This window comes from Xiphias gladius, chromosome 19, assembly GCF_016859285.1.
Source record: "Xiphias gladius isolate SHS-SW01 ecotype Sanya breed wild chromosome 19, ASM1685928v1, whole genome shotgun sequence".
NCBI lineage: Eukaryota > Metazoa > Chordata > Actinopteri > Istiophoriformes > Xiphiidae > Xiphias > Xiphias gladius.
The window spans coordinates 26362638-26389122 of NC_053418.1; the positions used below are offsets into that span (position 1 = coordinate 26362638).

The following is a 26485-nucleotide window of genomic DNA, read 5'->3' on the forward strand; positions in this document are numbered from 1 at the left end:
AACAAACAGAATATTTCCATCATTGTCTTTGTTTGATTGAAGTTTGACAGTCAGCCACTTATTCTCCAATGGTTTAATGGCACCTGACTGGAGAATTAGCTCCACCAACTGTGTACCCACCTCCAGATATGCACATAACAATAGTGGATGTAAACACTTATTAATTCACATATTCTTTACCTGATTTTCTAGAACATTTGGTAAATATTTGAAGTACTTTTGGACGGAAACTTGACTAATGACTCGTGTTGGCATAAAGCAGCTCTAAAACCGCTGTGTTGGTGCTCTGCATGACACTGAGATAGATGACACTGATCAAGCCTCCTGACCCACAACGTAAAACAGCGTGGACTCTCCCTCTTGTAATGGTCATCTCTGCTCACTGTAAGTGTCAAAACCAATGTGCTGCTGATTTGAATTCCACCACAGCTCCCATAAACACTTTCATTTCCTCTGCCTATCTGACAAACCCTAAGTAATCATTAAGGCAGGATTAAAACAAACCTTAAAATATAATTGCAAAGAATATTTTACCTGTGTCTGATTGTCGCGCCATCAGTTTAAATAGTGTTGGTGGTCCTGAGGTAGGACAAGCACGTTTTTGAGTGGTTGTGAAAAAGCAGTCTGGTAAAATCAATGATCAGCACTCTCCTCAGCCCTAACAACTACTGTCAAGGTGCTCTTGAGTGAGGATTTCTAACTCCTAGCTGCTCCAGTGCAGTTGCTCAGTGGCTGATGTATGACTGTTGTGAAGCAGGCCGGAACACGTTGCTGGAACATGTGCATCCCTGGACAAATAAAGGTTTAAAATATCATAACATGGCGAACAGCTGGATCTCTGTTGTCTGTGTTTGGCATAAATGTGTGAGGAAAGAAAGAAAGCAAGCGTGTCCTCCTTGCTTTATTAGTATATAAGGCAAGCTCAGGAGAGCTGGCCGTGCTGTCAGTGGACACACTCCAGAAAGGTTACATAAAGGTTGTGCGCGAAAGTGACCCCCCCCCACCCCTCGCCTCCCACAGCTGCTGAGCCTCACCTCGGCCACAGCCGTGTAGACCTGCAGAATCTGCTCGTGGCCTTTGACCTGCCGCACGCTGATTTTGCAGGAGAGCTGGGTGGTGGCAGGGCTATATCTCTCCAGAGAGAAGGCACAGTGCAGGGGCTGCTGGTTGCTGCACCACACTTGGGGGAAGGAGAATTCCTGAGGTGGCAGAAGAATAGAGGGACATCAGAGACGTAACACAGTAGACAGCAGTGGTAACATACCGTATGCTCTGAATGAGATGATTCAGCTCTCTCTTCCACATGTGGCCACACTGTCACATGCACAGCCACTCATGTACAACAAGATAAAAGCTAGGAGTGGGCTTTGAAGTCTCAACGATTCTATGGCTAGAATATTATTATTTTTATATATCACGACGAAACTATTCTTTTACATCATTTACAAACATAGCCCAAATCCCATGTACAGTAACTGTGATGGCAGAAGCTGCTTACTGTAAGTAATGTGGGTATACGGGGAACAGAGAAAAGACTGCCTTTGATGTATAATTAATTTCTAGAACGGCACATCTGTGAAGAAACGTCCTTGACCTTTGCCAGACACCGTCTCTGTCTTATCTGCATATTAAAAGTGACCAGTAAACTATTTCTAGTGAAGACCATGGCCGGTATGCCTACCGAAGACTTTACCTTTGTGGCTTTGATCTTGGCTGCCCAGCGTAGCTCACAGCAGCAGATAATGGAGTCGGGGAGCGGTGGCAGAGGAGGGGGATGGGTGATGGACGTAGAAAGCTCGGATGCTCTTTAACACTAAAAGCCGACTTGATGTATGGCAATACGCTCGGCTATTATTCTACACCTGCTCCACCAGAGCAGGTTCGCGGTGTCTGCCTGTCTGCCGCCCCAAGATTCTCATAAATAAGGCTGTGGGTGTCTTTGAAACACAGAGCTTTCACCCTGCATTCAGATCTTCAAACATCAACAGAGTACAGTCGGTACCCAGCTCAGCTGCTCTGTAAATGGCAACAACTGATACAAAACAGCATTCGCTGACTGCTGCAGTGTGTTCTATCTAACGCCGTTTGCATCCAATGATCCTGCAAGCAAAACAACCACAAAGCTAATAATCTCAGGGGGCGTCCATCTTTAAGATCCTCATGTGAGAAATGTGGGTGACAGCAGGATTCACGCTGAAAGAACAGTTTCAAAGCACAAAGTGTTGCACACAAACCGGAACAGAGAGCAAGCAAAAAACCAGATGATGTTATGAGCTAAGAAGAAATGATTTTCAGATGTGACCTGCCTTGTCTTCTTTGCAGGAGCATAGGTGACAACAATGGATAGCAAACATAACAGCCTAACACTCTGAAGGTTGTTATCAATAATAACTTTGTCTCCTTACAATCTACTGCTGTATCAATTATTGGTAATGCAGGTACATTAGCAGAGAGCATCACTATGGGCAACAAGGGAGGAACAACTGGACATTTTAAGAGAAAGGAGAAATAGGATGTACTATACTAAAGTGCGTTTGTAAATTCTGGGTACCTACAGGTACAATACTGGATACAAAACTGGAGTTTGGAAAAATGCAGTTAACAACCATGTTTTTGTGTAATTAAAGAGGAAAAATGGGAGAACAGCCTCACATTATACTACAGCCCACATTAACAAACTTTATTGTGATAGGGGTGAGGGGCGCCCAGTTTACAGCTCTGCCTTCAGCAGACAGCTACACCCACGCTCCAGGGATGTATTTATGTCATGTTTATTTATTCTACTTCACTGTATGATTTGAAATAAGGACAAGGTGAAAAAATGGATCTATACAGGGTGGCGTAAAAAGCAAGCGAACCTTTCTCAACTGCACAGCTGTGGTAGGCTTCTATTGTCATGTGAAGAGGAAAAACTAGCACTGTAATAAAGTAATGTAATGATATAACATATAGATGGCAATTTTAAATTTTATTGAGGCAGCTAGTTATTATTACTTGAATTCTTTTAAGTACGGTCTAGTCAGAACATGGTTGTTAAAAGCATTTTTCCAAACTTCAGTTTTGTTTCCAGTGCTGTACCTGTAGGTACCCAGTATTTACAAAAATACTTGGAGTATTTTATTTGTACCCGATTCATATGACGAAATGACACCGTGGGCTGTATCACAAAGTGTTACCCAATTATCTGTAAAATACATTACGTTAGTTCTCATAACAAATCAGTCTATAAGTCAGATTTTTTTCATGAAAAACACCATACTAATCACTTGATAACATTTATAAATGCAGACTTGATCATTTATTAGTAAGTAAGAAAATGATCTATATTTAATTTAATAAAATGAATAATCAGATTTAAATCAGAAATAAAATGGGTTTTCTAGTTTTCTATAATTCATTGAAGAGACAGGTTCTATTCTGTGCTCTAATAAGAGCTGATATACTGCTTCTTCATACTGAATAGAGTTGGTATACAGCTTTGGAAGGAGAAAGTTGAGTTTGTCCAGGCTGCGCTCTGGCCTTTGTATTGGAAATGTTGAGATGTTTTTTCAATTCTTGTCAATTTATGTCAATTTTTGACATAAAGAATACAGGTGAGCAGATGGATATTAATGACTGACAGTGGTTATTTGAAAGTGAGAACTTTAACTAGTGCAGTTATTTTGTGAAAACAAAAGAAGTTGGTGAAATAACTGAATCTGTAATGAGTGCATTATCATTATTATTGCTGTTAGTTATTATTTTGTCATGTTTACTTGGGCTTTTTGTAAATACTGATGTCTTCTAAAGGTGTTTTATAATCCCATTGGGGAAAAATTAAATTCAGTTTAATTCACATAAATATTAGTTGAGGATTGATTAACTTTAATAAACATTACAACTATAAAATCCCTTAAAGGAGCGTTATTGGTGTTATTACAGTAAAATACATCGTACAATACACAGAGCAAGTAGTGCCAACTCCAGCGTTTAACAACAAACAAGCACAAACACGTCACAGTTCTCCTCACACTGACTGATTAGTGAAGTTAGAGAGGAACACTACAGAAGCACCACAGTAATTAGCTCCCAGCAGCAAAAACAAGATCTTACAAATTAGCGCTTTTTTATCAGATCTATGTTTTGATTTAATTTCTTGTCAGTTATTTCCCTGGTTACCTGACATGTGGTAAAGGGTTTGATGCTCCACAAGAACTGGGGAACATCCTGGATGGACACCTGGAGGCTGAAGGTGTTCGCTCGGAAAGGCAACATCTTTGGCTCCTCGAGGAGCTGACCCCCTCTGGTTTTCTCCGCAGCCACAACTCCCTGGAGACGAAAGGAGGGAAAGGGGAGCGAAGGATCAGAGAAAGCAAAGTCAGAATAAGGGAGAGGAATGGAAGGAAATGGGTCAGAAAGAAAAAAGGGGATGAGAGAGAAAGATGATATAGACAAAAACAAAAACACAAGAATCTTCTTCCTTCCTTTAAATGTACACTGCCTTTGCATATCAGCACGAGCACCTGTTGCTAATCCTTTCCTCTGTCAAATCCATTAATTGACTCTTCACAAATATTAACACAGAAACAGGCCACCAAGAAGTGACGTCAAGTCTCCACTGAACAAAGCCTACAACTCGTGCTCTCACATTAGCATCGCATTCGCAGCCTCAACAGGACAGATTGAAGCTTGAATTTAATGCAGCGGAAACACGTGCATTGGGGGCCGAACATCCATCTCCCAAATTGATTTTGTGATAATGAAAGAGCACTTTGATGGCTGCTTGCAGGTATTCATCTGTCATCATGTTCAGTGTCCCTAGACTCTGGGATGGTTCAGAGTCTGGCCTGTCTATCCTTAGCCGTTTCAATCAAAAAAGGAAAAGACAGGGAACAGAGCTGTGACTAACACCATTCTATGTGTCTGTGTGTGCAAGAGCATGTCTATGTATGCTAGTGTATACACTGTCATGTATGCATGCAAAAAAGCATATTGTTTTTGCTGCATGTGTGAAAATAATCAACTGTTGGCAAAGTGGCTGAATTGACGTCACAACAGACGTGCATTTGTGTTTGAAAATATTTTGAGAAACAGTCCAAGCTACAAGCCTGTCTGCATGAAAATGTAAGTAGAGAGGTTAATGACGGCGTCCAGTCACAAGTCTAGAAATTCTGTTGTCAGTGCCACTAATACAGAGTGGAAGCCAAAGATTATGCTTTTAATCTTCTAATGTGATAATAGTCTGCTGTTATTTTTATGTATTGAGGGCTCGAGCAATGATTAATTAGTCTAGCAACAAAACATTTATCTGCAACAATTTTTATAATTGATAAACTGTTTAAATAATTTTTCAATCAAAAATGCCAAACATTGTCAGGTTCCAGCTTCTTGAATGTGAATATTCTCTGGTTTTCTTGGCCTCCCTGTGATAGTGAAGAGAATAACTTTTTTCAGGTTTCAGACTTCTGTAACAAACATGACATCTGCAGACGTCATGTTGGACTCTGGGAACTTGTGACAGGCATTTTTCACAGTTTTCTGACATTTTACATTCCAAAAGATTAGTCGCAGAAATGAGTTGATTCATCAATGATGAAAATAATCAGTTCTGGCCAGCTGCATCCTGTCTGAGCTGAAGCACATTCAGTATTTTCATTTACTAAATGTACAGCTTTCAAGCTGGTCGCAGTTAAGAAACCAGACAACGCTGGATTTCTTTCAAGAAGGTCCAACTGTGGACCTGATGTCTTTGGACCCGAGGTCTATGAGCTGAGCCAATGGATGAGAGAGTAACAGTGTCCTCCGTGTAAAAAAAATCTGCTATAAGCAAAATAAAATAAATCCTAAAGTACTGGGCAGATATAATTTTTACATCTGTAATTAGCAGCAGTATTTTAACATTAACAAGTACAAAAAACAGGGAGTAGAAAGGAACTTAAACTGAGAGTTGCCGGATTTCCAGAGTTAGTGAACATTCAAAAGAACTCAGTATTGCCATGCTGTATATCAACATCTGACATCATGCAAGGAATTTAAATAGCTGACACTGTAAAACTTCCTGATAGGTTTGACTCCCTAACTGGAGCCAAGCTGGAGGCAACTCATGTGGAGGACAATCTACGACAACACTGAAGTAACTGATCAAAGTGAATGTTGGGATATATTACTGCTTAAAGAAGCTGTTGCTATCAGCACATATAAACCTTTCCTTGAACAGTGGTTTAAAAGCCATCATCAGCCTACCTGACGTACCTGAGCAGTCAGCTGGCACACCTGGTACTTATCTGCTCCCTTGTCACCTCTGCCTGCTCCTGATGCTGGTTCTAAAGTAAGACCGAAAGCTTGAGAAAACTGCCACCATGCGTCTGTCCTTCTATGGAACAACTTTACTCTCATATCCAACTTAATCCTGACATTAAACATTAGTCAGCAAGGGCTCTGTTAAAGATTCGCTTGTTGTATGCCGTGATTTTGTGTTCGCCGATGAAGTTACTGTATCGTTATCTAGAATTTGAGTTCAGGCACACAAAGTTCACCTGAATCAAACGCTGGCACTGACAACACAAGAGAGGTTTATGTTTCCTGTTTGATTCCAGAGATATTATATTCCATGTGGTTTTATAGGGCTAACATAAATGATCGCTCCTTCAACAGACTAATATCACGGTACATTTTGTCACAACCAAGTTGCATTCTTTTTAATTAAGCATATTATTTCTTTCACACCTAACACATTAAAAGAGGGAATATTTTTCTAGTTTTTACTTGACAAAAATCACTACATTAACACTGTGTAAAGTCTTGAGTAGACAAACATGGCTGTTTTCAAATCTGTTTAAATAAAAGGAACAACGAAAGCTAAAGGTAGTGATGCGACTGGTGCCTGGGGTCCCTATTCTCTTCCCATTGTCTTGCAGAGCTGGGGTCCTTCATATGTGAAGTCGGACCCTTCTTATTTCTACGGTTTTTCCTGTACAGCCTAACATGAAGCCAACTTGGATTTGTGCTCATGTTCCCACGTTTGAGGCTGTCATGTCATGAATTAAGTTCTCTATAGACTGTGACTGTTGATTCATCTGCTTTTTGACACGATTCACAGCTAAGTGAATACTGTAAAGTTAGCCAAAGCTGAGAACTCAAAAAAGAGGTGTTGTTGCATCCTGCCATTGCATTCTGAAATATGGTTCTCCAAAATGACTATTGTAAGGATGAACACAGTCACGATCAGTGCTCATATTGTTCACCATTTAAAATATTTTTTTCTTCATGATGTTGGAATTAAGGACGTTGTAGAAATGATCCATCACCAGAGCGGAAGGCTAAAGGTTGAAGTGAACAGTATTTTCTTGTAGCATTTACACTTGAACATAAAACCTGCCAGCAGAATACTAATATAGATGGTATTTCCAGGTAGGAGGCATCTACCCATTGTCTCTTGAATATGACCTGAATGCTGTAACCTTGAAAATGGACTTGCTGGTGGAGGGTTTATTATTTCTGCCCATTCCTAAGCAACAACACCTTCCCTTCCTTCGCTGTCACAACTGAGACAAAACTAATTCTGACCATTTTGATGATTTAAAGACTTAAACTGCAAATTTCAAGATGAATTTAAGAGATTAGGAGAACAATTTATTTGCATCGATTTAAATATTCTGTGAATAATCAGAAACTTTGACTTGTTGAAGACGTATGTTTTAAAAGAGACAGCAGCACCACACAAAATGACAGAACTCTGCCAATCATAAACCTCTCTTGCTCTCAGCTGAAGAAAATGCCTCCTTCACATGCTTGTTTGTATTGCATCAGGCTTCCTGTTGATCCAGAATCCAGTCTGTAATTGACTTTGTGCCGGAGCTTAGAAAACACACAGCAGAGATGTGGTGCTAACAGACAGGAGCCCAGGGGACACGCAAAAGTCTGGCATCTGCTCGGCAGGCTGGGAATTCATGAACCAAATCCAGAATGCATTTTAAAGCCAGCTGCCACTGACGGCTGCGACATGACAGAAAGGCGGTCGGGAGGCAGAGCCAGTCACGAGGCTCGCAGCTCAGCTCTCCTGTTAGTCTAGTCTCTCTGGGGAGATGAGGAAGCTTGATTTCCCTGATGTTCAATGATGAGATCTCCATGGTTAAAAACCCTATAGGTCGCTGAAGGATAGTCAAGTCAAACAAAACAAAAGAAGAATAATTGGTTAACATTTCAATGGCAGTGATTACAGTACGGAAGCCTTTGTCTCAGTCTATTAAATCCACTGGAAAAGAATCTGTCAAGCTATTAGACTCCCCGCTGACAGCTCTGAAATATTGTTTCGAAGTGGTATTGGTAGAGAGCAGATTTTGCGGTCCCTGCTCCCTCAGAGAGCTGAAGATGTTCAGTCTGAATCTAGGCCACGACCTACAGTTTGAACTTGCTAATAGAGTAGATATCTCTAAAGTGGAACCATGCATCCTCATGTTTTTGTGAAAGAGGTCAGGGAGTGAAAGTGGTGCTAGACAGCTGCAAAAAGACTGCTGAGTGTGCTGGTTTGAATTCTGGACTGTTCATTTTTTAATTTGCATTCATTTTCGATTTTTTTGGCCATATGGGGGCAGCCCAACAAGCTGCGGACTCTACACTGACATATTTTGAGTTTATATGCCGAACATGTTAGCAAACAGTTGCCTAATTTCATATTCAGCAGACACAGAGAAACATCACCATTCACTTGGAGTCGTGTTCCTGGACATCCAATATTCACTCTTCTTATAGCTCCGGTTCAGTCTCTGCTAAATTCGGAGGGAAATTTCTGTCTCTTCAGCTGCTAATGCTCCACTGTGACCACCACCTCTTTCTGCTTTTTTGTACAATGAGTTTATCAGAGCAGTTTTGTCATGCCCCGCTCTGCTCCTTTGGTTATGTTTTTCTTTATGTCATTTCTTCCTCCTTTTTTTTCTGTTTTATTTTGGTATACTCACCTACTTAACTTCCTGACCCTGTGTGATTGCCGCCTGCGTGATTGTCTGCCCCGCCCTGGTTAGTTTCCCCTGTCTCTCATCGTCTTCCCCTCACGAGTATATTTAGTTTCTGTGCCAGTTCATCGTTGCAGCAGTTTTTCCCAGTATTTAGTGTTCCTGGGTTTTTGATCCCTCCTAGTTTACCTGACCTCATCCTCTGCCTTCTCCCTAAAAGATTTGTTTGCCTCTTCGTCTGACTGCTTACATGTGTACTGAATCTGTTTTTGAAATCCAATTCCTGTCTAGGAGTGGTGCTATTGAGCTTTTTCCCTATGGTGTCATCAGATGTTACATTTCTGGCTGGACTGCAACAGTGGGACCAGCCTTATAAATGCGAATGTCTCTCGCTGACTGACTGAGTGAGTGCTGAAGTTACACCATTGGTTGGCTAGCCAACTGTTAGAGTTTCCCCATTGGCCACTGAGACAAGTCTAGAGACTTTCTGGACAAACGTTAGCTACTTTCTGTAGAAGACAGTCACCGCTATTGCGATGCGAGTGCGAGGTCAGGCTTTCCCTCCGCAGGCTCACCTCTCTATGCGTCTCATTCAGTTGACGGCAGCTGACACAGACGTGAATCAGATTCTAACTTTTTCTCTAGTGATCATTTTACAAGTAAATATAGCCAAAATCACAGCCCAGCTGTTGTCTTTATGTATATGGTGATTTTTGTCAGACAATGTCACAGTTATAAAATCAGGGTTTTAGCAGTGCAGAGCAGCAGCTTGGAAATAGATTGGAAAAGACTAGTGTTTAACATGTCGTCTTAATGGGCTGTGAGAATGATTCAAACAGTGAAGTTCTGTGTCACAAAACATCCATGGGCTAAAAGAGCTAAAAGCTAAAAGTTACAACACTCTGTAGAAATGAGGGGAAATGCAGAGTCAGGTGATAATTCTCTGTGGGTTCATTACTGTAACTCCTTTGAAATTACTCATAGTATTTTGAGCCATTGTTCATATAAAAATATCGATTAGTGCAGCTTTAGGTCTATCCTGCAAATGTTCTGCCATTAGCTGCAGGTAAACTAAACCTTTAGGTCATATTTTATGTAGGCATTGTGTGCAGCATTCCAAAGGGCTGCACATTTTACTACACACAGTCTACACACATCTGCAAAATTTGAAAAATCATCCTTATATCCCCACATACATATAAATACGGCTAAAAAAGGAAGTCTCAATTAAAAGTCATTTCCAGAATAAACAAATGAAGTCAAGCTTTTTATGAATAAATGTGGAAAACTTTGACACACAGAGCTGCTGAAAATATACATGAGTCAACCATTGTTGGATAAACGAAACGGAAAAACCAGCGTCCTTCCCCACCTGAAAGGTGTGTGGTGTATCGTCCACACAGTACACCCGCAGGCTGTAGTTCATGGAGCCGGCCTCCATGCTCCCAAACACAGCCAGCTTCAGCCTCTTGACGGCAGCCTGCGTCAGGGGCTCACCCACTAGGGCGTACGAGCCTGGTTGGTCAAGCAGTAGGTGGCAGCTTGACGAGTCCATCAGGCAGTAACATGACGTGGACTCCTCCTCCACTGACATCACTTCCTGCAAAGAAGAGCAGAGGTGGTCCCCATGAAGACACGGCTTGTATCTTCGTGATGTTAGCAGCCTAAAGTTGCTTTTGCTGATGTTTAACTCCATAACTCTCAGCTACAACATATCACATGATATAGTTTTTTCATTCACTTTCTCTGCAATTACTTGCATAATTGATCAATTATACAAAGAGAGAGATTTTAGATAATTTATAATCAATTATTATTATTAAATGCTGTTCCTATATAAAAAGATATTCTTTTAGTGTTTTTTTAAAGGCGAAAACTGCACAAGAAAAAGCCCAATAATGATAGCTTAAAAAAAAAAAGAAAGATCGGTACTTCCTCTGTTATCATTCATCTGACTATTCTTAACATGTCTGCTGTTGAGAGTAAGATGGAACACTCCAAAAAGATGACTTGCTGATATTACATTTTTAGACCTCAAACACAAAATATGCACGGACCATTCCATGTGTTCCACCATGAATGTTCTTGGGAAAACTCCACTGATGATATATGTAACATTGAAATATGGGTTTGGATTTAAATAAGTTTTAATTTTATGAGCCACAGTATGACTGTGTGGAGACTGAAATATTTAGAAGATACATATTAAATAAATTTTTGCATAAAAATAATGGTATTAATCCAAAATTGACTGCATAATGACAGTCCCCAATGTGATTAAATGTCAAATATGTCCGTGGTGGTCACACATCATCTCATAAATACAGGCGTGTTTATGAAACAATTTCAAGTTTCTCTAGTTAATTAAAACATTTCATTTTAATTGCTCAGAAGGAATGTGATAGGAAACTGATATCCAACACAGCCCACATTTTGTTGCTGAAGTCTGTTGCGGAACTTAATATTCATGCCCAAAGCTGCAGAGATATCATGACTAGGAAAGCATGCAAATGAACTTCAACGTACAGTTGAATTTATTATGGATTGAGTTCTGGTACACTGCTGTTGAATAATGGTATAGGGAACATAACAAAGGTTTAAATCACAAAGCAAAAACCCACACAGGTTCTAAGTAGTGCCCTGAGAAATAAACAAACATTCCCTGCATGAGTGATGGTGTTAGTACATATAGCAGAACACAACACAGTCATTATGAACAATACAGAGTGTTGGCAACGGCAGCTAGGAAGCACTTCCAACTGGAATGAAGTGCTGCTTTTCTTTTCTTTTCTTTTCATCATAAGAAATAGAACACAGGACTAACACAAGTTCTAAGTATTGGAAAGTGCTAACTTCAGTCTGTGTGTTGACAAAGTATGAGTCGGCTGGTGCAAATGCTATTTCAAGTACTCTTGGGTGGCTCATTGTGACCAATCAATCTACCAATTCCAGTGAAAACTCCAAACTTCACTTCAAGGAAAACATAATTGAACAAAAGCTGCAAATGAGGTAAAATATATGATTAGTGGAGATTTATTTTAATCTAATTGAGAAGCAAAAGGTGGGCTTTTGATGCATTAGAATTATTCAGGGAGAAGGTAAACTGCACAAAATTCACCTTCAGATATCTTTCTGTGACTATCCAGGCGGTCTCCCAATATTGTTACACAGTATGTTGCAACCCCCATCCAAGCAAGCAGATAAAATCAGTGAAATCCATATGATTACACAATTAAATGAGGAGCTGTGAGACCAAACGGCGTGCTTAAACACAGCCCAAGGAGCAATTTTTATTCCCTCACAAATAATCACAAGTTAACTGGCAATGCGGCAATCAAAAGGTGCATTACCAGCAGTCATCATGGCCTGCAAGACAGCAAAGCACCACATGTTCATTCACTGCTGGGTTCCTTTATAACAGCTTTAGCTACATAACTACAGTTGAGCATAAGGTCCATATAGTAGCTGTTCTGGAGCAGCTAAATGACCTTGTGGTAAGAGTTTTTTTGGTTTTCCCAAACATACTCTTTCCTCCTGTTTGAGTTGCATTTTGTAAAAACGAAACTACAAAAGCCGTTTTAGGAAATTAAAGACATTTTTTTTTTTTTAATTAAAGGAATAGTTTGACATTTTTGGAAATAAACCTACAGCCACGAGGCGTTCGTTTAGCATTGAAGTATGCTGAATTAGCTATTAGCAGTTCCTGTTGGCAATGTACCCATGAATGTACAGACAACTATCACTAGATTACTCTGATAGTGAAGAAAACTTAAAAATGTGATGCTTCTAAGGCAAGATTTTGAGCAATAAGGAGCGTCTTTTTTCAGTGATTTCTATGTGGATTTATGGACGTTTTTTTGCAATGACCATCGGCTCATAACTCAACTGAGGTGTGACAGTGAGAAGGAGTGCGAGTTCTGACTCAAATTGCAGTTATCGGGCACTAAGGGTTTTAAAGTACCTTAATATCCTCCATGAGATGTGTGTCACAGCCACTGCTGCTGCTACTGCTGACCATTGTGATGCAAAATCAGCAGGTCAACCTACAGCAACTAACCTCACGGATGCACCTCAAAGTTTGAAAATCTCTGGTATACAAAATCATGGAGTTCCAATGCAAAAAATGAGTAATTTGGTCAGTGACAGTGAATCAGAATACTCAGTTCATCTTGAAGATTTGGTGTTACTTAACTCTTTGTGTACTTAAATTATCCCAAATCTTCCCAGCAATTTTCAAAGACTTTGTAACTCGTAAACGTAATCAAGGCAATGACCTATTTCAATTGGTTTTCTGTCAATGGCGTTGTATCCCCTTTGCACATGAGTCAGCGTTGTGGTTGACTGCCACAAGTGGTCAAAATGGGTTTTTTTGTAAGCCACATGTTTACAATGGACTTTTTAGAAACTGGTCGTTTTTAACTTTATATTTTAACCAGATCAAGGATTTTATTAATAAAAATGGCTGGATCTTAACAAATTTTGGTGGCAGCTCGGCTCGCAGCCCCTCCAGGACGATTTGTAACGTGAAACTGCTTATTCTTTGGTGTTTATACAAGTTTTAATCACCTGTTCTGTTTGTTTTGGAGAGGAGGAAAGCTCTGCAGATAATTCGGCTCCCAGTAAAAACTTCCTGAATGATTGACACTAAAGGAATCCTAACCAGTAGTAGCTGACTGTCATGAAGGCAATGGTGGTGAAGACAACAACTCCCATGATCCCATGATTATTGTTTTGATTGGGAGACCCCTAGCGGCAGAAAATTACAGATTGTGCGTTTCACTTGTATGTGTACAGGTTGAAAAGTATTGAGAAACAGACTAGCACATTGTTGATTTAGGTCTATTCATGGGATTTGACAATGACAATAATATAGAATAGCACCCACCTTGTTTTTTGACCAGAACAGAACTGTATCACAGTTCATCAGGATAAAAAAATTTGTATGATATAGTATGGAGCCAAAAAACATGCATACACTGGATCCAATTTATTTTCTGCTGGTTTACCAGCTTGTGTATTATAATCAGGCACTGTACTGCTCAAGGAGATGCAACATAAAGTGAGAAATGTTACCACTGTGTTCAGCCCCATTCATGTCAGGTGTTGGGCTTCCTTCTGTGAACACTATATGATTACGCATTTTTTACTTATGCTTTCTGCATCCTCATAAGCACATTATAACACAGCGCAATATGGCACTGAATCATATTATCCTGTGGCTGGGAGTGCTGAGGAGTCTTCTGTGGGTAGCGTGTATTTTAATGACAGCTGAAATACTATAAGGGTATTTAAATGGCACCCTGAAGTGACAGGTATTGTGCATTCTCAAAACCTTCCTCTCTCTCTTTCTCTTTAGGTTAGGACCTCAATGGTAAGTCATTATTTTTAACCAGGAAACTCTGACGTTCTCTGTGCCCTTTTAATATTAGAGGAAAAATCTCAAAGCGACATGGGTCTTGTATTCATTCATATTCCCTCCGGTCCCCTTCCATTCTTCATTCACAACACAAATTGCCCTCTTACACTGAAAAGAAATCATTTTTTATTACACAATAGCAAACCAAGAATGCTTATAAAGGGCAGGGTTAGGTAAACATGAGCCTGAACTGAAAATGAGGAGGAAGAAGAAATACTTACTGACAGAAATCAGTGACACCTCTGTAAGCAAGCAAGACGTCAGCAGAGGAGCTCTTTAATATCTGACTGAATGACCTGAAGAGAGTTGGCGTGGTCTCTAATCTGCAGAAGCATCAGGTGGCATCCCAGATAAGAGATTTAAAAAATGGACATGGGAGAAGATAGCGCAAATGAGGGAACCTGCAACTTCTGTTTTCTGTATTTTGGCAATGTAAGATTTGCATGCGTTATGTGATAAAGAAGACTGATATCGATCTCATCTCTGTGTGTTATGTATAGGGAAAAGCTCTGTGTCAGAAAAGCAAGATTAGTGGATTAGCCAGATGAAGTACCTTAAAGCCAGCTCAAATTTAAACAGCTTAGAAGGAAGTGGTTTTGCAACAAATGTTTGAAACTTTCCACTAGATTTGTTTGAACAACCCAATCTAGTTTACTGTTTGCTGGCCAGCAGTTTGGTCTAGTACTTCTGTGGGTTATTTAGATAAATCAAAAATTGTAAAAAATGTCTTTACTGTTAATCAAAATCAAATATCTTTTCCATGCGTTGCATGTTTCACCTGTTACAATGTTATGATGTAAAACAGATCACTGTATTGATTACTTGTGTTTGTCAGAAATATCATTATGATAAAAACCCCTTACACTTGGTACATAAATGTAACTTTTTGCATTGATACATAGATTTAATTCACTAGATACGTAATGGTGGTCATAATACTGTTGCTCAAAGCTGGATCAAAAGTCCAATGTACAGTTATATGAGTGATGTATGAATGGAATTCACTCTATTGCAGGTTGCTCAAGAAGGAAAGAGTAATCAAGAAAAGCCTTTGTCTTGATGATAGTACAGATAATTAAAGTGTTAGAATTGCAGAGGTAATTATTTTGTCAGAGCTTGTCTATTTCTATTTGTGTTGTGTTGCTGAATATCATGTCATTCTAACTTGTAAAGTTAATGTGTATGTGTGTGTAGCTTTTGCGCGTTGTACTGTCATAGTGTTAAACTGTGAGTTGCGTTTAAGTGGTTTCAATTTGCATTTTTATATGGAACCCAGCTGTCCTGCAGCAGCTGCTAATAATCTCAGTAAACAAACAGCACACCTACTGACCAATTGGCATGCTGAAAAGATGGAGTCATCATTTAGATCCCAACTTGGAAAAATGCAGACTATAGCTTTTTGAAATAAAGTCAATAGCACAGGGATACTTTTTTATAGATCAGGAGACTTACTTTGCTTAAACCTTTTTAGACTACAAGGCATTCATTATTTTCTTCAGGCCATTTTTCGCACAGACTATCTGTAATTATTCTCTGTACTTTGGTAGCAGTAACAGCCTTACTTAGTTTATTAACTGTTTAGAAACAAAAAGGGAAATTCGAAATGAAATGTACATTCTCATGTCAAAAAGGCAACTCCATTTGCATGGAGTAAACTATGTGATGTGATCAAAAGCTCAAGACCAGCTACTGGCTGGACCTCGAAATCAGTTAACAAAACAGTTAAATGAGCCAGAATCACTAGTGGTTTAGAGAAGGCTAAGTTAAACTTGCGTAGTGATTCAGGCCGGTGGAATCAAGATGTGTTTAGTGTGGCATAAAGACTGGAGGCAGGGGGAAACAACTTGCCAGGCTAAAAATAAGCCTGCAAACAACTGCTGACTAATTTACACAGTGCATGTTGTTTGTTAAACCGGTACATAAACGGACAGGCAAAAATGACAATTTCAGGGGAGTTCCACGTTAGCGCCCTTTTTTTTTACACTCCCGCTTCACAGGAGAGTTGCTTCAGCAAATTAGTGTTGAGAATGGGACACTGGATTAAAAAGAATTGTGTTTTGGATGTGCTGTATGAGGTGGCCTAGTGTTTTGTTTCAAAGCCCACGATGACTCCTTTTTCAAAAAAGAAGACTAAAACTAAATAAAAAGTGGCATTTGATAACGAGCACTATAATAAAATGCATCTCAATTTTGGTCAATGAATAAACATGAATGGATAATGTGAAAGACCGACGAATGGACAAGTGAACTAATTACTGTTTTTAATGCAAAACAACCTGCATGCATCGGAATCACACACTGTAGCTCCCACTTACTTAAACAGTTTCCTCTACCACCCAAAAATATCTCTTATTCAGAAGTCGATCAAGCTGTTGGACACTTTTGCTCCACCCTTAATGATAAGAAGCATCCTGCAATCAGTAACATTCTGTCTCAGTTAGTAATGTCATTGGATGTTCTTGGAAGAAACAGATTTATGCACTAACTTCAGAAACATGCAGGTAGCCCGCTGACCAACCAGGACTGAGGGACTTTTAACTCGGTTTTGATCTTGGTACAGGTACCAAACCAAACCTTTCATAGTCCATTATGTTGTATGCTGCAGCTCTTGCATATTATTGACAGCAGCCATCTCCATTGATATATTATGATTAATATTATTCAGGACAAAAGCAGACAATGTAAAGAGCAGGCAAATCCGACTGGTCTTCCTCTAAATAACAAGCTCTTTTAAGTGCTGACAACCACCACAACAGCCAGGGGCAAACCTGCCATATTCATTATTCTGATCCACGCTTGGCTCGCCAAAACTTTATGTCAGATTTACATTTACATTACCGCCTGACTGAATATTCTCTTCATTATTCACCCCCACTACTTGTCTTGTTATCATGAAGCTGGTTACTGCGCCTAAACACGAGCAAATAATGCAGAGTGATGACAGAGATTGGGCTTGTTATGCCTTTGGGTTAGGGACTGAGCTCTTGGGACTTCATCCAGACCAGTAAAAGCATCTTCTTCCTCGGAGGAAAAAAAAAGAAAAGGCTGGCACTGTTGGAATGAAACGCGAACACATAAAGAGCTGGAAAAATACAATGCGTCCTGTTGCAAAGCAACAGAACGAAGCTAACAAGAAACATTGGGCGAGTTGAACTGCTTGGTGGTGTTAGGTGTCAATGGTGTCATGCCTCTGTGTGAGTATTTGTGTTGGGAGATGTTCATAGAAGCAAATGGAAAGTTGTTGTCAGCAGAGAAACAATCTCCATGCTTCTCCTCCTGATTGCCTCACGTCTAAATTCACTGTGACATGTCCTTTCTGATCCACTAATCGATACTTCCGTTGTCTAACGGGCCCCCGCTACTCCCCCCACTGCCTGACAGCAGCCATGCCTCTTCCTGGCCATTACATGCTGTAATTGTTTCTTTATTTTCCTCCTGCTGGACCAGAGGTGTTACCTTCACGTGGCCTTATGTCACCCTCTGGACCCACAGAGGACATAAGGCCAGATCAATCAGCTCACCCACAAAGCCCCAACAGTCTTTTATGGCTCACACATAATTCACCAGTTGCATGTCACGCTGACAAACTGGTTCTTTTAACACATAAAGCATATAGAAAGGTCAGCAAATACAGGGAGAAAACAGAGTCAACAGCTCATGGGATCTTATGGCAGGGAAAATGATATGAAATTTAAAATGAAAATTGGAATGGAAATTAACATCCAATTACAAAACTCAGTGTCCTACATTAAGGGACATATGGAATGGCAGAGAAGGGGAGTGGGTTGGGATGGAGTGCCAAAGGTCTGGGAAGCCTTAACCATATTAATAACGGCCAATCTTGATGGTAAATGACGTCTAGTCTTAATACTATGATCTCACAGTTGACATCATTGCCTCTAAAAGCTGCCATAGTGGCAGGGAAAAGCTCTGTGCTCAGCCCTGCTAGCAGTTAGATGTACTGACACCGACTGCGGGTGGCTAGATAACATGAGATAATCTAATCAGACAAATATTCACACATCTTTTGTTTAAAAACCTTAAAATTAAAAAGTCTCCAAGTTCCAAAAAGCTCTTTTTTGGCTAAAGTTGTTTATAGTTGGGAGCCCTCAGAGCTTCGGGTGATCAGACGTCCCCGCTGGACCTGTGCTCAGAAATTTCCCCGTTTTTAACTGAGAATTACAAACAGCACGGAAAGAAAGCCCGGGCTGCAGAGCGGACGGGCAGACATCTCGCGTTGTGCTTGTTTTGGGTCAGCAGAGGGGGCTGGCTGCCCGAGATATCACTCTTCTCCTTCCACTTGCTTGCGCGGTTTAAGAGAAAACTGCTGTGTAAGACTCGACCAGACTCTAGCCAGTGTCAAGTGAATCCAAACCATCACCACAAACGTCTTCTCAAGCCAGGAGGCAACCCAGGGTTAGAATCAGGGGTGTGATTACGGGATTTAGGAATCAGATTACCAGGTGATAGGGAGCTGTTTTTTAGGCATACAGTCTACTCGGATTTAGGCTACGATGTGATCTACAAATATAGTGCATTATTTAAAATTTAACATATTTACCATGCAATTTGTTTAGCAGTCGTCTAGTGTTACCTCCATAAATTGATTTACAAACTGTAGATTGGGAATGTGACGTAAAAAAATGCAGTCCGAAGATGTTTGTTTCCTTTGATCCCTGTAGGGAGAGTGGAGAGGAGGAAGACTCGATAGGAAGAAGAGTGCAGGGATAGAGGAGAATAGCTGCCCCTGTTGCTGCTGGAAACAAGATGGTTTGGAGTGGAGCGTGCGGGCTGGGGAACCAAAACTACAAGCTAAGTCACTGCAAGGGAGTTTGACAGGGAGTTTTTCACACTACACAGAGTCATTTCATCCATTTTTAATATAAAATATATTGATTACTGGAGTTTTAAGGTGATGGCAAAATGCGTCTCCGCCAGGCTGGGATAGCTCTATGTATAGTTGCGTTATCTAATTAGGAAACATATGGGCCTCACCTGGGATGGACCTAAACTTAAGGGAAAACATGCAGGTATCACTATGATGCAGGCATTTGATTTATGATTTAATTTTTCTTTCTTTCTTTTATTGCCTTGCGATTGTGGCCATTTTTCACCTGGTCTGTGAATGCAGCTGTTCAGCTGTTGTGGAAGAAGTTGCATGGAAAAACAGGCTACTTGTAGGCATGTAAACAACCGAGCTGGAACAGTATACACTATTGGTCACATACTGCACATGTACTCCCTTATCTTACTATTGCATCTATTCTGGAGTAAGACTGGTGGTCAGTGGGCGGCAACTGCTCCCATTTAAATACGGATTCACATAAAAACAACATATTAGCCACTGCTATTTATGGACCCAGTGCAATGATTCCAAACCTGAATAAAACAACGCTAGATGTGGACATTACAGCAGGACCTCAACGGTATGTATACTTTTAAAAAAATGTTATGCTGTGACGAGTCTTTAAAGGTGTTTACTTTGTTCACAAAATCAATACGCTTGTACTTCTCTAACATTTATGGTCTAGTCTTGAGGTGTAGCAGGTTTTCTGGTGCAAACGTAAACAGTGGAAACACTGGAGTTGGAAACACTTTCATTCTTGTTGACATTTAGCTGAAAAAAAGAATGGAGCCATTCGGGAAAAACAAGCGAGGAAAAAGGCAAACACCACGTCTAAGCCCAGCTAAGATCTTGATGCGCTGCACTGTACTTGACAGGTGTGGGCCTGCAGCTCTCACCTCCCATTTGCTGTCCTGTGTTTTCCTCTTGAGCTGGATGTTCCAGTTCTCGGCATCCACCTCGACGCAGTGAGCGATGGTCATGGCCACTGGGCAGAAGAGGTCCAGGCCTGGAGGACCGTACATCACCTCTGGGCCCAGGAGGATTTCACAGCCTTCCAGTGTTTGGACACTAAACACGCCGTGACACACACACACACACACACACACACACACACACACACACACACACACACACACACACACACACACACACACACACACACACACACACACACACACAGGGAGAATGACATACTGTAAAAGATACAAGAAATGAAGTTGAAGTCGTGCAGAGAAAAGATGCAGCCATGCGGAGCCATATGGAGACACGTCAGCAGAATAACTCTATAAGAAATCTTGTAATCGTGGCTTTTGACGATTGCTACGATCCAAAGAGCATCATAGACGCATTTTTTATTCTAGGTACGAGTTGTCTGCAAAGCTTTCTTTTTATTTACAGCATGTATGCAATAAATTATTATGCTGCAAGACTGAAACAACACTTTATGTTAAGGTGAAATACTTTAACGAGTTCTGTTCTTTTATTGTTTGAAATTCACTAGCATGATCCAAAATCCGTGATAAAAATAAACTCTCACTCAAACAGAAAGGTGAAACAGCATTACATTACATTGCGCCTGGTGTTGTACATGGTAGTAAGGATTGTTTAGATTGTAGCCTTTTTGTAGTTATCATCTCAGAGCCATTATATGTGCTTAACATCTCTTTGAGCATCTGCTGCTGCATGATAAACAAAAAAACTAATGAGAGGAGCTTATGAAAAGAAGTGGGTGTGTTTTGTTTGCAGCCCACTTTGAGGTCTGCCTTCCTATGGACTCTTGTTCCTCAAGTTCAAGTTATTGTTATGCACCCGTGCTGCTGGATATTGTCCCAGCAAAGGTGAAAAAGTCACTGTGACTTGCCAGCGAGTTGGAGTGTTCTCATTAAAAGCAGCTTAGAGCGAACAGTTCTTGCCAGTGGTTGGTGGTAGCGGCAGTTGTTTGTTAGAAAAAAAGGGCAGGCGGGATCATGACAGAGGAGAGCGACACCTTTGCAAAGCTTTCTGAGCTTGTTCCAGTCATCACAGATCATTTCCTCCCTCGAATGTAAAGTGATTTATGGTTGCCATGGAAGCAGCAGCTTCAACGTACAGTACGCTACACAATGAGTTTAAAGTAACAGGTCGAGAATGAAGAGGAATACCTCAAGCTGTTCTAGCGGATTAGTGTAAGATTAAAGAACAATTCTGGTTTTTAGGTCTTATTTTTGTATTTTTATCAGTAATGACAACACTATATCCATCAAAGAAATAGCTGAGATCTGGAAATAAAGCACATTTGCTACAAAGAAGTTTGAAAGGGCAAGAAACACCAGCACTCAGAGGATCAGACAGGTTGTAAAGAAGCCAACAGTTTGGCCAGATCATCTAAAGTACTTTACTTGCAAAAAGACAGTAGTACTGTGAAAAAAAAAAAAAAACCCTTCCTCATTTCAGCCAAGGGGGATCCTGATGCAGAGGGCTGCTCAAGAAAAACTTGAGCAGTGTAGAGATAGACTGGAAACGAGGGACGAGAGAGAGGGTTAAGACAACTTGTGTCCTTGGCTGAAATCGAATTGCGGTGTTGCAGATATGTGATATGAATTTTGACTATGAGTCTATTGGCACATCCCACCTTGCAAAAAATTTTAACTTGGCTCAACCTTTGTCAAAATGCAAAGCTTCGTACTTCAGAAAAGCACTGCATTTATTAGTTGAATACTTTGTATTGCCTATGGTGCCTTCATTCAGTTATATTTATATATATCTCTATTTTAATTATTACTCCAAAATTGTGTCTTATTTTGTATGTTAAATTTGTCTTTCATTGTGAAGAGCATTGTGCTATGTAATTAAGAAATGTGCTGTATAAATAAATTGTTTCCTCAAATTGCCCTTGGATTGTACTTCATTGGCTTGCTGGTATCTCAAGCAATTTGACCCTACCAATGCAGCCCCTTTCATTTTTAGCTATGATAGCAGTGTGGCTCTATGGATTGCAATGTCAGACTGTTAGTTGGTCCATCGGTCCACCACTTATTGTATGAAATAACTATTGGATGAATTGTAATTCAATTTTTATAAACATTTGTGTTTCTGAGAGGATGAAGGCTACTCACTTTGATTATGCTTTGATTTTTAGGCTAGCACCACCCACAGGGCAAAGTTTTTTTTTTGTTTTTTTTTTCCGCCAAAATATCTCTATATCTACTTGATGGATTGGCATAAAAGTTTTGAACATTTTTATGGTCCCCAGAGCATGAATCCTAATAACTTTGGTAATCCCTAAACTTTTCCTCTAGCACCAGAATTAGGTCAAGCGTTTATTTTATCCAGTACTTCGCTTTTATGTCCAAAGAGTCCATTCAGGTGCAGCAGCACTTTGGGTTTAGTGCTAATCAGGAAATCTTAGCATGCAGGCATTAGCGAGTACAGCCTCAGAGGTGCTGGTGTGACTCTTAATCTTGTGAAATGATGCATGGTTTTTGGGCTGAAAGCCCAGCAAACCAGGAGGTGAGCGCATTCAAAATGTTGGTAAAAACCACTCATTGCAAAGAAAAACTGCACACACAACTAAAGCAGTTGAGGTATGTCAAAGTTGAAGCCTCTAAACGTTGATGGGCCTTTACAAAACACAATTTGACTTCATTTCTCTTCCAGTAAGTTTGGCTGACCTGGAGGTTCATGTTTGACCTCTCTGACTATCTGATTGCTCACTTTTCTTGCCTCAGGGGTGTCTACTAAGTGATGTTGACACATTCCCCGATCTGAAAGCCATTAACTACAAAAACAAAATACACATTTTAATAAACCAGAATTATCCCGCGGTGTACAAGACATTTCATTTTGCATGAATACCACTGTCGACATTCTCAATGGCCAATAAAAACCAACACCATGTACAGTATTTCCACATCTCATTTTCTTTTCTGTATTAAAAGAAAAAGTTGACTCATATCACTGTGCAGCTCGCTGGGTACAGCATGGCTTCAACACTGTAGCAGTTAGGGGTTTGTTTCCTGCTAAGAGCAGCCTTGCAACAAAAGTATGCTATCACTTTACTGCTTTGAGATAAAAGTGTTGCTTTAAATGGCATATGATTCAACACACACCTGAAATGACTCATAGAGACTTAATTATAATCTTAACAGCCTCAAAAATTATACTTAAACTTTATTTATTTCTTTTGAAATCTGCCCCCAACTCCAGGAAACTTTTCTGTCTTTTCATAAAGAGACATGTTGTGTAAGCTTCTGAGCTATTAGAGCAGCTTATCTGATTGAAAGGCTGCTTCTGTTTCTTGGAACAACCTTACTCCCTCAACATCTGACCTGGGGAGGCTGGGGATGATATAGTCTACACACTATTTTGTCTGGCTATCAGGCTTTGCAGGTACCATCAAACTGCACAACAACCTCAACCTCTTCCCTATGTCTCTTAGCTCACAGTCAGTTTTTCTGTTATATCAACAGTCGTCCTGCTCTTGACTGGTCCAGAGAGAGCTCTTGATCCCTCAGCCAACAGCGCTGAGCCTGATCATACATTTAATGCAAAGTGTAGGCAAGGAGCAGAATACCTGCTCCTTAAGTAGCCTCCAACTTGGGCATGACAGTCTGGCGGCAACCTTAAAAGTGTCCGAGGCTAGCAGTCTCTTTTCTCAATTACACTTGTCATCACGATGAAGGGCTCCATACGGCAGCTTCTTAAGCCCCTAGATGAGGTGCATTATTTAAAGAGAGCGATGACTCACTCCTTGGGGACCCGGGGACCCGTGCAAAGATGCAGATTGGCCCGGGAGCGGATATGGCAGGCTTAAAAAATGCACACATTAGCATGCTCCATTAACTTCACCTTTATTTGCTTGTAGTCTCCCACCTGTTTGCCCCACTGTGCTTTTATCCATTTTTAAGTTGATGCAGACACCTTATGTGGTGTGTGGATACATTAATCAAACAGACATCTAGAGGTGAGGCTTCATGCATCAATGCAATATCCACTAAAGACATGCACTTTTAGTTCTCCTGCTGTCATCATCCATAACATCTTTCTTCTGCTGCCATCTCCTTTTAGCTGCTCGAGTCTTGCAAAGCATTCATCAAAACAACTTCAGTAATCCAAGTTACTTGATTGAAAGAACACTTCTGAAAAACATTAACTATAACTTATACTAATCTCCCATCTGTTAAAAAAAACATTACAAGGCATAGTGCCTTGATTTATAGTATCACCAATAAAACTATTCAACTAACTTTGATACCACTTCATTTCTAGTCCCAGACCCTTGTGTACCGTGACCAACTTGACTGTGAAAATGAACGTAAGCAACAAGGCCAATAACTTGAAACAACTCACCATACTATTTGGTCTCCCTTGTCATTGAGTCATAAGCAGATAACTAAGAAAAAAAGTCAGAAATCACTGAATGAATTTAGTGAATGCTTTAAGCACTAATACAAGTGACCCACAAATAGTAGTATGTTTTGGCATGTTGAGGCATTGCTGTGTTTTTTTTTTTTTTTTTTTTTGTATAAGAAGTGATTCTTGATTCATATCCAGTATAAACATAAAATGCAATATTACAGTTACCGTTAGGGCCAACTTCCGGCTGATATTAGACAACTAGCTGTGATTATACACTGATCAGCCACAACATTAAAACCACTGACAGGTGAATTAAATAACATTGATCATCTCTTTAGAATGCAGTGTTGGGAAACCTTTTATCCTGATATTCATTTGGATATTACTTTGACATGTACTACCCACCTAAACATGACCTACGCAATATAAGGCAGGTGGTTTTTAATTCTGCCTGATGTGGTTGTGTTGTGGTGTATATTTATTACTGCCACTACTACTATTAATACTGATGATTTTTGCCATGGAACGTATGAAGACTTTTCATGCCTCGTGGTTTAATGGCTGTTAAAAAGGCTTTTCCGTCTTGACTAGAACAGAATTATCAGTGTAAAAATAATGTAGGGTGTAAAACCTACACACTATACTCAGCTTGTCATTGCAGCTTATCAGGCTCATTGTTATTGGTAATGAGTTCATAAAAGGAACCTGAACACCCAAGAGTCAATTGGCCCGTGTGTTAACACTTTTTTAATGTAAGATATGTCTACAATTTTCCAGATTTCCATGAAATATTCATGGTCCTCGGAGGATGACTCCTAATGATTTTGGTGATCCCTTGGCCTTTCCTTTAGCACCACTACAATTAGGCTACATTTTTGCCCATGTACAAAATCATATGGCTGCAACACATCACAATCTATTCAGCCACGTACAGCCTTTTCTGGATGCCCATTAAGCTTTTTTCTAGCATCACCATCAGTGCAAAATTTACACTTTTGGCATTACAAATCAAAAGCTAATGCTTGAATTTCCATGTTGTGATAGGGGATCTGGATTTTCATGCCCAGGACGAATCCAAATGTTTTTGGTGACTTCCTGATTTTTCCTATAATGCCATCATCAGGCCAAACGCCCTACCAGTACAGGGAAATATTGAAATCTAATTAGCCACAAGAAACATCTATTGTTATGTGTGTTTTCTGTTTCTTCTGTTGATTGGTCAGAGACTTATTTATGTGTTTCACAATGCAAGCCTTCTAATGTGTAACATTATTCTACTCCTGTTAAAATAACATGTTGAAGGGATGACTGTGTGTATGACTCCATTTATAGAAACACATATAATCACGATATTTGCCAAAATACAGGTGTACACATCTATTATACCATAAATTCTCCAATAACAGTTGTTATTCGAATAATAGTCGAGTCTCAAATAGTAGCATAGTAATGTCATACTCACCAATCTGCTTGTATTTCCCTTTTAAAAGTCTAAAATACCTTTATTATGGTCCAGCATATTAAATAATCTTTTTTTTTCATGTTTCTCCATTTATAGATATTAAGGCTGGTGCTTTTACCTTGAAGGAATGATGCCAGTAGGAGGCAAAAAAGACACAAAGTAGATGTGTCAGCAGTGTCAAAGTATTTTCAGAACAAAGGAACTGTCATACTTTCTGTTTGTTTAGAACCTGGCTGATAAGGGCACAAGATCTGTCAGTATCTTGTTTCAAATTGAGTAACATTATAACACTTTTTCCGAGTTTTAAAATTAGTATGTGTAGGCTAGCAAGACTGCTATATTAGCTCATCCTAGTTCAGTCGGGCTTGACAAGCAGTTAACATTCTGTGGTTCAACGAAGCTTGATAATCTAAAGAAATGCAGTTATTAAAGTGTTTTCTCTCAGTAACTGCACTGGAGAAAGTGAAACATGCCTTATTAAAGCACTGAAGCTG

The 26485-nt window shown here is 40.0% G+C and overlaps 1 protein-coding gene across 1 annotated transcript in view; it reads right to left on the minus strand.

Annotated features, from left to right (window-relative positions):
• Positions 1–26485, minus strand: part of unc5db (unc-5 netrin receptor Db) — a 107107-nt gene that overhangs the window by 5011 nt on the left and 75611 nt on the right. The window contains exons 12-15 of the mRNA XM_040154839.1: positions 20089–20260; positions 10303–10530; positions 4159–4308; positions 1035–1199 (exon numbers count right to left, since the gene is read on the minus strand). Coding sequence (XP_040010773.1) covers positions 1035–1199; positions 4159–4308; positions 10303–10530; positions 20089–20260 — 715 coding nt within the window. The remainder of the gene's footprint in view (positions 1–1034; positions 1200–4158; positions 4309–10302; positions 10531–20088; positions 20261–26485) is intronic.